This window comes from Poecilia latipinna, unplaced genomic scaffold (genome assembly GCF_001443285.1).
Source record: "Poecilia latipinna isolate Pla-1442-1.1 unplaced genomic scaffold, P_latipinna-1.0 Scaffold183, whole genome shotgun sequence".
Taxonomy (NCBI): Eukaryota; Metazoa; Chordata; class Actinopteri; order Cyprinodontiformes; family Poeciliidae; genus Poecilia; species Poecilia latipinna.
In genome coordinates, this window is record NW_015112799.1 from 339,808 (window position 1) to 354,512 (window position 14,705).

Consider the following 14,705-nt stretch of genomic DNA (forward strand, 5'->3'; position numbering starts at 1 on the left):
GGCACACTTTGGCATGCCCCTTAAAATTCCTGCGGAATTTTCTAGTTTTTAATAATGAGATGCAGCTGAGTGTTGGAGCCACATTCTGAAACTTCTCTGTTTTTAATCGATGTTCAGATGGATGAGAACAGTTGAGGTTGTTGGCCGCTAATAAAGTCTCCAACATTTTGGTTCTGGTTTTGAAGCTGTTGCTCCATTACTTTTCTTTCAGAACGATGTTTTATTTCAAACTAAAATCATAAGAATAAACAGTTATATAAAAAGCACTTAGCAGGCGAGAGGTTTCCTGGAAGCAACACGTTGATTGTTCTTACTGTGCAGCTTTGGTTGAGTCTGGTGTATCTGAACAGTTTCTCCTCAGCCGTCTGAGCTATGATTTTCCTGCCACGCTGCAGTGAAGCTGTGAGCAGTGATGCATCCGGGTCCATGTGGAGCAGGAGGAGAACGGGGTTCGCCTTGGTGGTGGTCTGAGACGTGGACTAAAAACATTCTCAGGATCATTTGGCAGCGTTGGCGTGTCCCACCTCTGATTCGTGTCCTTCTCATTTTCTGTATCAGCCCAAACTCGGTTCTGGTGTTCTGGATCTCGCCCTTCACAGCCAGCAGCAATTTAGAAGCAGTATTTATTAACGGTGCACCGATTGGAGTTTTCTGGCCAATCCCAGATTACTGATCTTTAAAACCTCTGATCTGCTGAAATCTAAATGCAACTCCCTTATCTTCTTCAATTAATTTCATTGTTTTGACATTTTGTGTTTTCAGTTTTGTTCAGATTTAAGAAAACCCTGATTTTCAAAAGCTCCTTGTTAGCGTTTTGCAGGTCTAAACAATAATCTAGAAATCAATCTAGATATATACTTTTCTCTAAGTGTCTCAGGTCTTAAATTCAATTCAGTTTACTTTATTCATTAAGTGCTAACCAATTATATTCAATCCCATTTGGCCCAAACTCAATTCAGATCGGTCCAATTAATTTCATTATAACCTTATCCATTAGTCTGCTCCAATCCGACCAATTAGAACGCAATGCAGTTAAACTCAGAAGGTCAATTAATGCCAGATTTTTGCAGCAGTAAATCTTGCTAAGGAAGCATGTGGTGACTGTAGAGAGGAACAGGAAGAAGCCTACTAGATCAGACAGGAGACTCATTCTAGAATTAAACAAATTTACACAAAAATGTGAACATTTGCACAGAAACATAAAGATAGCACCTTGAAGAACCAATTTAGACAGTTTATCGGGGAGAAAAAGTTGATTTAGGGTTTAGTTGCTCTTCAGTGACAGTAATGTTGCCATCAATGACGTCCAGGAAGTAAACATAAAAACGCCGAAGCCCAGAGCCAGGAGTACCTTCCATTAGGGTCCAGGGGGCAAGAGGGAGAAAGAACAAGACCAAACTTTGGATCATGTTTCTGGTTTGATTTTCATTCTCAGCTGTTCTGATCTGTAGAACTTAAAAAAAAAAAAAAAAAGTGGCTAAAACGGGAGCAGAGAAGAAGGTGAAATGACTAACCTGCACAGCGCCGTACAGATCTGAGGAATTCATCTGGAACTATTTTAGGTTAAAGGTTTAACATTGTGCCAAGATAATTTAGTTTTATAAGGTTTGCATTAATTCAGCTTTATAAAGTCTGGAACATTTTGTCTTAGACACTTTAAAAACAAAAAAAAAGAGCAGCTTTGTTCTGCCGTCTTCTGAAGTCTCCATCAGTCCGTTTTTGATAAAATGATGCAATTTTTTCTTCTGATTTTTTTTTCCTTTTTACAATCTGACAGGTTGGAGGCCGTAAACAGTCAGTGGGAGTGTAATATTTCTGCATGTCAAGCATAACCAATTGGATTTTAATTCGTCTGTATATACCTCATTATTGCTTGGAGCCAGTTGTCATAATTGCATTCATTATTAAAACTGAGCTGATATATCACCTCAGTATGAAATGTTGACGATGCAACATGTTCGTATTCATTAAAGGAATTTTCCTGCTGTTTCCACCCTGAACGAGAAGTGTAGCTGTTTTTCTCCGGAGCAGATTTCGCCTGCGGTTGGTGTCTGTATTATAAATAACTTAAAAAGGATGAAAATCTCCTCATTCTTCTGTCTGTTCTCCTTTCCTCCTGCCCTACCACTCATCTATGCTCAACACGAGTGCCTTGGCGCTTCGTGTGTGTGGCTTGAATTTCTATGAACGTCTCCCCGACGCGGGGCGACGGGGGCCGAGTCATTGATATGTGCAGCAGGACTCTGGATAAACAGCGTTACAGCAGCCTCGCCTGATACATTTAGATTGCGCAAAGACAGAGAGGCGGGATGACGGGAGGCCGGCGGAATTGGACGGATGAGATGACACCAAAGGGAGCCGCTTTCTCCTCCTCCTCCAGACAAAATGGATTCATGGCGCATCGATAGACAGGGACTGTGCTTTAGAGGACAACAAATAAATGAGGAGCTGTGTCAAGTTCTCGACTCCTATCTGTAGCGGAGATCAAACTCCTTCTACTTTCTTCTCGATCATCCGCTTGTTTTGTTTGTGGACCAAAAAGTCCTGTTGATAAAAGTCGCCCCTCTCGGCGTCTCTGTCGGGAAACCAAAATAAGAGGTGGCGGCTGCACACTGGGCCACTTACGGCTGCATTAGGATCAGCCACCCGACTGTCACTGAAACGCCTTGTGCATCATTTCAGCTCTGTTTGTAATGACAGGGAAGTCATGCAGCAACAGTCTTCCTCCACAGCGTGCTTTTATCTTCAAATGGACACTCGCTTTGTTCAGGCTCTTGTTCCTGCAATGCATTACTCCACTTACAGCAGCGTTTGAACGGAGCTTCGTTTGTAATGCAGTGCTTATTGGCCTGTCTTTCCTTTTAATGCCATTACAACGGCTTGTTACTGTTCTGCTGTTGTGTGGGGTAATTGGTTCCAGTTACTATTCTGTACTCATTCAAGCTGCAAAACACATTTGGCTTTACTTGGAGAGTCTACTGTCAAAAACAGTGACAGTTGATTGGACGGGCTTAGTCACTAACGAATTAGCAAGACTGTTTGCTGTTAAAATGTCCTCATAGTTCCTGTTGACAGAAACACAAAACAGCCATCCGTCTTCAGTTAGCATGACGTCATCTGTCTAAAATACCCGCCACCATGTTGAAGCTGTTTGTGTGGGAACAGTTTGGAGCAACAAGCAGACAATGTCTACCACACGTTTTTTTTTTCCTTCCACTAAACCTTCCACCAGACAATTCAGACTGGTCAAAGTCAAACTGAATTATTTTAATGTTCTTACAGTCTTTGGAACAGCCAATGTGGTAACGAAGCTGAAGTTGGTATATGATTCACAGCATCCCCATGAAGCGCTGAAATAAAGGGATATTTCACCGTGTTTTGGTTTTTAAGTAATCTGGTCTGATTTTTACCAGATCTGGCTCGATGTTTGAAATACAACAGTGATCGAATCTAAACGGCGCATTTCTAAACTGAGCACAATTTCAATAAACACAGACTTCTGCGAACCATTAAAAGTAGTTTAAAAAAATATTGACTGCACTGATTTCAAAAGATACATCTTAGAAAAGTTTAACCGCAACTAAATTTTTCTGCTCTAATTATTTTTTTTAAAACCTGGTTTGTAATTAATTTAACTGTGATTTGCAAATTTACTTAATACAGGGATTAATTTAAAAAAATATTTTCAAAGTCTCATCTTGTAGTTGTGTGAATGTTATTTCCCCATGAGCTCAACATGTGACGAGCCAATTAACTATCTGCCTAAGAAATCCAGTAATAAAGGAGAAGGTTGGTTGATGTGAGAGGTTAAACAGACTGAGGTTAAATTGACCACAAAAAAAATTGGTCAGTTTGATTGTTTGATTTTAAAATAGTTGTCCAATTAATTTTAAATGATTTAATTCCACATAATTGCAGATGAAAATACATTTCAGTTCTTATCTCAGTTAAGAACCAGTTTGGTTTTCCACAGTTGGAGCACAGGAGATCTCCGCCTGTTTGCGCCTCATCAATTTGTGGATTTTTCTGCGGGTTTTGCTTCGCTGCCTCTGTCAAATCACATTCTGGGACATCTAGATGATGAAAACCACCCAAAGACCATGAACTTGAATCATATTATCTTTATTGTTTGTTTTTATGTCTCTGTTTACGTTTTTTTCTTGTTTCATCCTGTCAGGCAGGTTACCTTATCTTACCTTAGTAGCTATCGTAAGAAAAAGAGGGCGGGTGGGGAGCCTGTGTGTGTTTCCTTCAGTGAATGTAGCAGTAGTTATGATTTATGCCCCGCCAAGTCCGGCGGCGATATGAGGCGGTTAAAAAATAAAAAAATAAAAAGGAAAAACTTCTGAATTACACGAGGCAAGCTGTTACGGCTCAATAACACGGGCCTGTAATCGGCTCACATTTCAGTCGCACACACAAGTGAAGTCAAACAGCCCTTGGTTGAGGCTGCGTTTTACGAGGAGGCACACCGCACGAGGTGATCAGCATATGTTCTGTTGACATAAATTTCAAATTTACTGCGGCTGTCAAAAGTGACTGTTGGACAAAGTTGATTATTAACTGAGTAAATGGCCTCAGAGAGTTTTATGAGAACTTCCTTAATGGCTACAGTCAGTCTGTTTCAAATCAGCCTCCGTCCCTCCCACCGCGCAGACAAAACACACACACACACACACACACACACACACACACACACACACACACACACACACACACACACACACACTCATGCACCTTCTGCTATATATCTCAGAAGCAAGACATGAGCAGACAATTATAGTGTGATTTGATTTTCTAATGTCTTTTAAAGATCAATAAATGAATCGAACTGGAAGCACCATTGAGGTCTTTTCATTAACAAATATTGGTCCTTCCCTGGCAGTGCTGTCTGGAGGTTTGTTTGGGTTTTCCTCCTCACTTTGGAAAAATCTTGATTCAAGAATGTCCCATGACTGGAAAAGCGTCCAAGTGGAAAATAAACTTTGGAAAAATATTTGTATTTCCAGACTTTGTTCCTGATTCCGTCGTTTAAAATGTGAATCCCTCCGACTGTCTGTTTGATCATCCGTTCTGTGAGTTGACTTGATTACAGTGGACATTTTGGCAATAGTTTCACTCTACGTTTTGGATTTTAAAGTTTTTGTTCTTGACGGGAACCTACACCTTACATCTGTAATGTAGCTTTTATTCCTGGCGCGTAAGCCGGGCCAAGCTGCTAATGGTCCTAAACCCTACTTTTCAAAGACAGGATTATTTTACCAGGCGCTGTTTTCATTCTGTTCAACATCAAGAAATGTGCTGTTTCACTGAGCAGTGCTGGCTGTTGCTGTTAAATTTAACACACTCTCAGCTGCAGACAGAACCCTCTGCTCGTCAGCGCTACATTTAGAGAGCGAAAGAAGCAAAACGAAGCGCTGGTTCCACTTTGAGTGCCCTTAATAAGACCATCCATGCCTTATCGGTGCTCTGTCTGGGGGGCACAATGGTCAGATTGAGGCAGGACACAAAAGGCTTTAGAAAGCCTTTGTGCTCTGTGTGTGTTGCTGCTTGCCGCTTACGTGTGTTTCCCCTCTTATCGGCGTAAAAGTGAGTACCTCACGTTTGACCCCCTCTTGACGCTTTGCTCAGGTTGCTGTATCACCGGTGGAGATGGATGACCTACCATCTAAAATCACTCATTTCTGATGATTTCATCGCACACTACCTGCAACATGGATAATCACAGGACTCGGTTCAGTTAATTAGAGAAAATGTGCAAGAGCAGAGTACGAGTGCAGCTGTTTTGTTTCCCCCCCACAGGGAGGTGAGCATTCCCGAGTACGAGTGACAGTTGCTTATGTGGAATGCAATGTGGCTGTGACACGGCGGCTGAATGGTAGCACTATGTTTGCAACTGCAGCTGTTGGACATGTAATATGTCTGAATCCACACTTCCTCACTGTCTGATTCCTCTGCTATGGTATTCTGATTGAAACTGGAGTAGAGGGTTTAAATTGCTGACATGGTGCTGCTATAATTCAATAAAACATCAAATATATCCTATATCTAGTTCAAGTATTATGGTGTCCTGGTAGCGAGTGATGGTAGAATGGAGCTGGAGAGAGATGCATCAGGATCTGATTTATAGAAAAGCAAATGTTGCTCCTCTTCTTTAACTGTGTTTCCATTGATGTCCTTTTTTGGGGGGGCATTTCGAAGAATCACATGAGAAAAGATTGATGGAAATGACAAAATTTGAAAAAAAAAAAAAGTTCTCAATTTTGCCATGTTCACTGGGTTTGAATCGAATGCTTACGATCTTTGGTGACAGGTAGGGTCTCTCATGAAACTTGTTCTCATTGGGGAGGTTGAACAAACTGGATAAACGAAGATGATTCTTAGTGTGCTTCAAGCAGAATGGTTAACTTTGGTTCCCCTCATGGAGCCTGGCCTGGCCTGGCGCTGGGAGTTCACCAATGAGCACCTAGTGGTGGAACCCAAATGACATCAGGAGGCTGCCTCCACATGGATCCTCAGCTGCTCGAGCTCAACTTGAGGTCAGATGCCGTATGAGCCGGGTGACATGACTTGGATCTTCCATACATGCTAGTCTGTGGTGGGTGGACCCTTGTCTATTTGCAGCTCAGTATTTGTGGATTTTTTTTGGTAGACTGTGACTACAAACTACTCAAGGAAAAATTGCCTGCCCATGAATGTCTTTCATACAGCATATCAAAAATATAAGGAAAAAAAAAAAACAAAAAACGACAACTTGGGAAGCTGAAATATGTCGGTGTAATGCTACTTTAGATAATATTAGGTGTCATTTACAAAGCAGCCAATCCATGAACATCATTCATCTTCCTTAGGCGGTTTACGTTGTGTGTATTTTTTCATACCAAGGTATATTTGGTGTTTGAACTATTATCATACTCCTTCTCCATATAACTATTTCTCTGAAGATTTTGTCTCCTCCTTTTTCGGGGACAGATTTAGTATTTATAGAACATTTCATCGACTTGTGTCTTCCCAACAGCAGTCACTCTATTCAAATTTCAACCACAAAATGGTTACCCTGACTTATGTGTCCTCTTAGCATTTTCTCATCCAGTTTCAAGGCTTTTATGCAGCAATTAATTGAGAGGACTCTGCTTGGCCGCTTCAACTCCTGCAGCCACCTCAGGGGAAAGCGCTATAATCTCTGCCTGTCTTTGTCTCGTCACTGCGCTTGTCTTCCTCCGTCTGATTTGAGGTGCACAAGAAAGCTGTAAATCAATTTGCATTCGACATCTGACATCAATCAGTCATGTTTTGGGAGAGCAGCACCACCTCCTCCTCAGAGACTTGGAGAGCCGGCGTGATGGATGGCTGTCATCTCGCCCAAGTTGAGCGGATCTCTTATCAAGGGCATTGTTTCCCCAAGAACTCGCTCGGCTGATCGGTCTCTGCCACCCAACTTCACAGAGGGATTGTGAAATCTGTTTGACATTGTCATTTTTTTTCTCACCTGAACGTTGAATCATAAGCCTTTCCTTTTCATGTTGCGATTTTGGTTTCGCCAGCTGTCTTGGTTATGATTCCCCCAATATGATCTAGCAATGTGAGACGGTGACCTGTGATGAAGATTAAACTCTGAAAGTGCACCGTCTTGACAGTCATCTCATTCGTGGGCGTGCGAGTGCTGCCGCTCTCGAGATGAAGCATTTGAAGTATTTAGGAGGCTTAAGGCTCCGTGGCAGTTGTTTGGCAATTCTTGTCACCTTAATTGCTTTAGAGCGCTGTTTTAGATATCGCTCAAGAATAATATGCTTTTCACTGAGCCGTGGGGTCCTTGAGGATTTCGCAACACAGGCGGTTTTTAGTGTTAGGTCTGTTATTTAGTTACCTAACCTTCAAGGCCTTTACCACACAATCAAATATTGACCCTTCGTTTTGTCTGACCTCATGCACCTAAACTGCCTGTCAGCCTAATGACTGTCCATTTGGAAATAGACGATTTATTGTCAATCAGGGATTGACCCTTCTCCTAAAGCTGTTAGCCGTCCTGCAACTTTGCGTGAGGGAAGCATTCTGATTCAATTTGCTGCAGCCTTGCTTGAATTTTGCTTTGACAGTTTCCAGTCGAGCTCCACTGACCTGTAGTTGTTGAACTGAGTGTTATTTTTATCTGCTGATGAAAGTGCAACATCGTCTCACAAAATAACAAAGCTCCCAAAAAAACAAACTTAAAGTGACTCCATTAGAGATCAGAGCATGTCCTGCACACAGAGTGCTGAACTTTTTGCCACTTTGAGTTCGAAAAAAGGTTTTACTGTTTGTTTGTTTTTTTCTTTGTTGAACATCTGGCTTTTTCAAGTGAAAACTGGAGCAGTGTGTTGGAGCCATTTTCAATCTGCCTTGTCCACTTTCTATTATCTGCTCATTGTGTTTTGTCAGAAAGATGGTCATGTGACTAATAAGTATTTACTATGAGATTATTGGTTAAAATTACTTTGGTTTGATCAGGAGAGATAATCTGATCATTGAGTCAAGGGTCAGATTTCTAACCAATTAAAATGAGGTTTAATCCAAGATACTTTGATAATTAAGATACTTAATTCCAGAAAAAGAATTAGAATAAACTTGGAATCCAGAGACTCTAGTTTATTAATCACACTTTATCTTATTTTTTAGAAACTGTAGATTACTCACTATTTAGACCAATATTATGCTATTTAGATTAATTTTTAGATTATTATGCAGAGAGACTCCTATTATTGCAACACAGAAAATGAATTAGAACAAACTTAGAATCCATTTCTGGTCCATTTTTAAATTTCTTGAGAGTGAGATGTGATGTGTTGCTCTTTTGAGATCTTTGGGCCTACTTTGTGTTGTCTTGATTCTTCATGTCTGACAGTAATCAAGTCTAAAAAGTTAAATTTAAAGTTTTTTTCTTAATACATGAAATAATTTGGAGAACTCTTGTCTTTAATTTTTCACCTTACCCTTGACTATAGATGTAGGTGCAACAAAAGAAATATGTAGAGAAAAATATACTTTTTGAGCAGATATTGATGAAATGTTATGGTTCAAGGTTGAAACTGAATTCTAAACCAGTTGACTTGCTTGTAAAGCTGATCCTGTTGCAATTGACTCTCTTACCAATGGGGTACAGTTGGTATAACTCTGTTTTTTTTTCTCTCGTTTACAGAAAGATGCACAGTGGAATGAAGACCTACAGCTGTGAGCTTTGCGGGAAGAGCTTTCTCGACAGTCTCCGTCTACGGATGCACTTGCTCTCCCATTCAGGTACCGATAAAATAAACACTATTATAGATCTTGCACTATAGCCAAGAGCATTGACATTATGGGACCATCGCCACTGCACACAGCAGCGATCCACTCAAGCAATTATTTTACCAAAACAAATGTTAAATCACTTATTTCATCAGCTTTGAAGGAATTACAAATGATAAACGTATAAAACTCACTGTGCCTTTATGTTGATGCTTTATTACAAGGAAGAAAAGGGGGGAAAAGAGCAGTAGAAAGTGGTTAAAAATACTTCAAACAGCAGGCATAAATCACATTTTGGACAATTCTTTAAAGCGGGGGTGTCCAAACTTTTAGCAACGAGGGCCAAGGATGGCCCAGAATCTTGATGGTGTACAGCATCACTAGGTCTTTGAAATATCTTGCTTTTGCAGCACGCGGGTGTTGTAGAGAGATTGTAGACATAGATAACGATGACATCCTGGAAGCTGAACAAACCAATGAGTGCCGCTGACTAATGAGCTTCCTGTAATGTTGAGCCGCCCTGAGCCTCATCACCATCCAGTCTCCCTACACCTCTGGGGCTTTAAACGTTATAAGATGAACTGACGTCTGGTCCTCAACCACATGTAGTTTTAATTGTTTTTTTTAAGGGGCTAACAGTTCCCCAATTCCCTTCCTCACGGACTATGAAATCAGTAAAAGCCAAAGACTTAAATGCCTCAATTTAAACATCAAGGTGCTTAAGTTGTCCCTGTTTGGGACACAGCAACGTCCCCAACCCTCCCACTTCTCAATCCTGGATTCTGAAGAGAATAATTACAGGAATCATTTGTTTGTTTGTGTCTCACCAGCAGTTTAACAGTGACTGACACTGATGCTGACAGCCTTGCTATGTTTATGACAAAGATGAATGACAAACTCACGCTGTGCCAGTGAATTGGCTCAGCACACAGCTCAGTGTGTCACAAGCAGAAGTTGCTCCGAGCAAATATTCACTGTTTATTTTTAAATTACATCCCGTTTTCACAATCCTCACTGCGCAAACATGTGACAACCAACCTCCCACCTACCCCCCCGCATTCCCCCCCCTCCACACACACACACACACCACCACTACCAAACCCCCCCAGCCTCTCAATCACTTGTCAGAGCAAAAAGAATGAAGCTCTGCAATGGAAAGCAAATAGTTTACAAATGATTATGTTCCTGTCCGTCATTACTGTATACTTCTCCTCTGATCAACTGAGAGGCATTTTTAAGGCTGTTAATATATGTTCATTATTGAAACTATATGTTTTAGATTTACTTTTAATTGTTTTACTTTCTACAAAAGTTTTAGAATCCTTAAACACCAAGACTCCCAAATGTTTGATCTCGGTGCATCGATTGATGATTTTGTAAAGCTATGATCTGCCAATATCAATTTTTCTGGATAAATAGACGATTGCAAAAGTCTGTTTTTTTTATTATTATTATTATTATTAGTTTAAAGTCAAAGTTCAAGAGCTTTCCCTTTCTTCATCACTGAAAATCTACTTGCACAGTAAAATTCTAATTGGATAAAAATAACACATCAGATATTCTCCTTATTAAAAACATATATCAAAAGAAGTAAAAAAGGATTTGAATTAACTATTGCGTTTTAGATTGGTAAATAAATTACTGATTTAATGCAAAATATTAGAAGCCCTAAATCACCCTAAATAATAATAATAACCCTAAATCAAAACATTTTGTCACAGAGACCTGCAGCGGTGAGGCATGGTGGGTTCACTCACTGGGAGAAAAATGAACATCTCTGGTGCAGAGATCTGTCATCACGGAGCCATGCTAATGAATTTGTAGTCTAGAGAACTTCTGCTAATGAAAATACAAAATTCAGTTTAGCATACTGCATTGGATAAATAATAAAAAAAAAAGATTTTTAATGCAGAAACGAGTGCCTTTTGAAAAGTTTGCCTGGGTTCTGTAATGTATCTGCACTTAGTGCTCGGTCAGAGCTCCTTTTGGATAAATTACTGTATCTGTGCATCATTGCTGCTGTCGCTTTCCAAATGATATTTTCTTCCAACTAAACTTTCTGTAAGTCATAATCAGTAAAATGACAGGAATAAATGATTAAAATATGTCTCTGGGTTTAATGAATCCATATGAGTTTTTAGTTTTTAAAATGAATTGCTGAAACAAAATATATTTTTGCACCAGAATAGTAACCCAAAATGAAAATAGTGTTAACTTCTGTATTTTGTGTTATTAATGTTTCTTTTCAGTGATTTAAAGAACATTTTCAGTGATTGTTTCCTTTCATGTCATGTTTTTCTCTTTTCATTTGCTAATTAAAAATCACTAAATTTATTGTAGAGATGATGCTGCACATTTCATAAGGAATGCTTTAGACACTTATCCCTTATTCTTATCCTATGAGGTAACAATAAGGAATATTTGTATCTTTTTTTGTTTATTGTGAAGCTTCAGGAAGGGCTTTGACTCGAACATGTATATCAACAGGTTGATAATGAGTCAGAGTTTAAATCTGCTGTCATTGAATGAAAGTGATGATCAAGTGGAAAACAGAACGGTGAAAACTCGAGGAAGAACCGCACGCCCCACCATGAGCGGAAGATGTGGGCAGTGTATTTTTAGCATCTGTGGCAGCAAGTGCACAAACTTTTTCTTTGGCTTCTTTTTTCTTCTTCTTCTTCTTTCCTCTTTCCATGCAAGGCTGTGTCGATGCGCGATATCAACCTGTGCTGTTGCGCGCATCACTGTTGATTCATCGCCGCTTTGGTCTGGAGTGAAAGGCAAGCCGAGCGCTTCAGTCGAGACGGGCGACGGTTAGGGAAGAGACGGCGCAGAGACAGAGCCTCTCTGATACTCTTTGTTGTCTTTTTCTTTTGTATTTTTATTTTTTTTTTTCTTTTTTTTTTTCTTTTTAGCTTTTTTTTTATTCCTCTTCTGCTCCTCCGCCTCCACCGTTTGACTCTCAGGGCTTTATCTGGGTCTGACACCACGTCTGGATTTTTATCATGTCTCTTTGTAATGACGACACCTCACCCAGTCCCAAAACCCTCAGCTTGAGCCTGTTTCCTCCCCTCCGAACCACCTGCCCCCACCTCTCCTCCTGTCGCTATACTCCGTCAGCTCGCTTCACAAAAGCCAGAATATTGTGGAGATGAGGCGAGAGGCTTGTTGGTATGCGCGGCGCGTTGTGGATGTGGAGCATTTCAGACACCGCTGCCTTGCTCGCCCTCTCTCTCTCTCTCTCTCTGCCTGTCTTCCTGTCCTTCTGTCTGTCTCTCCCTCAGCTTGTTGTAGCTACAGAAGATTTGGCAGCTCGCCCGTCTGGGCAGCGTGCCACCTCTGAGGGTACAGTATGTACAGTCTACCTTCTGCCAGCTATTTCATTTTTGTTTTCCCCTCGCCTTGTTCCGTCTCAGGCCACGTGTTTGGTTTTTTTCCCTGTTAGCATTGTTTTTATCTCCACATGCTGTTTAATGTTTGACAGGCTGCGTGGAGCCAAGGCCTGCATGTAGAGGGCGGAACTCAGAACATTAGCTTGCAAGTAATTTTTACAGTGCTGCTTTGCAAAAGTATTCAACTTTTTCCCATTCCATTACAGCCACAGAGTTTGAGATCAATGAAGTAGCATTTAATGTTAGTTTTCAACATCCATCTCTGTCACTGCTGAGCAGAAGCATTCCCAGAGCCTGATGCTGCCACCACCGTGCTTTACATGGATTGTTTTTTTATACACTTGAAATTAAGAATTTATTCTCAACAAACTTACCCTGCTAATATAAAATAATACAAATACAACGTGTGAGATGTGTTCAGCAGTTTTAATTTACTGCCCACATACAATTGAAATCAAAAAACACATTCCTCCCTTTTTTTTTCTCTCTTTCTGAAGTCAAATCAACCAAATTTAGACCAGACACAATTTGTCTTCATTTAGGGATGTCAGGTTAAAGTGGCTTGAGTATAAACTTATAAAAAAAAAAAATTCTGACTGTGTTGTTTTCCTTCTTTTAAACTCAGTGTTGGTTTACAAAGTGAAATATTTTACAGTTGGTGGTTGGCAGTGTTGTGGTACTCGAAGTTGGTCTTGGTCTTGACTTGGTCTCGGACCCTAAAAGTCTTGGTCTTGTCTCGGTCTCGGGTTAGGTGGTCTTGAACACAACACTGGTGGTTGGTGTGAAAAAGTTAATTTGTATAGCACATTAATCAGCAACAAAACAGCTCAAAGTGCTTTATATCACAAAACACAGAAATATAAAGTCATAAAAGACACCAGACAAGAGGTATGAATACTTATGCAAGCCACCATAAGAGGATTAACACTTCTGTTTCTCCTTCTGTTTTTTCAGATTGTTTTAGAAAATACCAAATTTTACTCAACTTTGTTGCAAAGTGGGAGGGAGGTCATTAAATATTGAGACAGATCTGGAACAGTTTCAGAAAATCTGCCAAATAGGGCACTTTCCTCTGGAGGACGTGCCTTCAGTGCATCTTCCAGTTACATTTTCAAAGACTTGCGGTAGAAAATTATTTTTTATTTCTAAATATAATGGGTACACATCTTTTAAACTCCTTAATCTTTGTGGAAATTTGTCAGTTTAGTCTTTATTTCAAACAAGATCAAAAAAGGTCTACTTATTAAAGGATGTACATCTAAATTAAAGTGAAATTGTAGACTAAATCGGGGTTGAATTTGGTCAAGAAAATAAAAACATAGCAGAACTCTAAATCAAGCATTTCTACTAATCTCCAGGAACCGAATCTTGACATGTTAAAGCCACCAAATCCCTGCCACAGTTCCGATGGTTCTACAACGCTGACTTCATTATGCAAACGCACATCTTGATGTGGCATGTTCAACCTGACCTAAAAATGGCTGCCGTGCCTTGAAAAGGGCTCGTCTTTTGGGTAATTGTTGATGTTACGCAAGTCAGAAGTGTGTTTATCTTTAAAATAGCTTCTTTTTTTTATGAACCCAATGCAGTTTTTTTTTTAGTTCATTTTCAAGACACTGTTCTTGGTAACTTTCTACCCATGCATTAAGTTAAATTATATTTTACTTTTTAATTAAGAGTATAATACTGTGAAGGGTAATCCCCTTGTATAACTAATACCCATTTGCTAGAACTGACGATGAGTCCTTAACGTCACTGTGGGGGAGTTTTGACCCACTATGCTTCGTAGAACTGCTTTAATTCAGTTGCATTGAAAGAATGACAGCACCTTCATCCAAATTAAGGCTGGGCTTTGACTAGGCCATTCTAAAACAGTAATCTGGGTTTTCTTGAGTCATTTAAAGGTGAAGTGGCTAATTACTTTGGATTATCAGTATTTTGTGTGAGAGAGCAAAAATCATGGTTCCACCAAGTTTTTGATTGTACAGAAATCAGGCCTGAATGTGGTTATTGAAATTTAAATCAGATTTCTAAAAATAACTCTAATAATTA

The 14,705-nt window shown here is 39.9% G+C and overlaps 1 protein-coding gene across 1 annotated transcript in view; it reads left to right on the forward strand.

Moving 5' to 3' along the window:
• Positions 1–9,112: 9,112 nt before the first annotated feature.
• The window catches only part of zbtb16a (zinc finger and BTB domain containing 16a), a 103,684-nt gene continuing 98,091 nt past the window's right edge, over positions 9,113–14,705 (forward strand). The window contains exon 1 of the mRNA XM_015030474.1: positions 9,113–9,273. Coding sequence (XP_014885960.1) covers positions 9,129–9,273 — 145 coding nt within the window. The 5' untranslated portion in view covers positions 9,113–9,128. The remainder of the gene's footprint in view (positions 9,274–14,705) is intronic.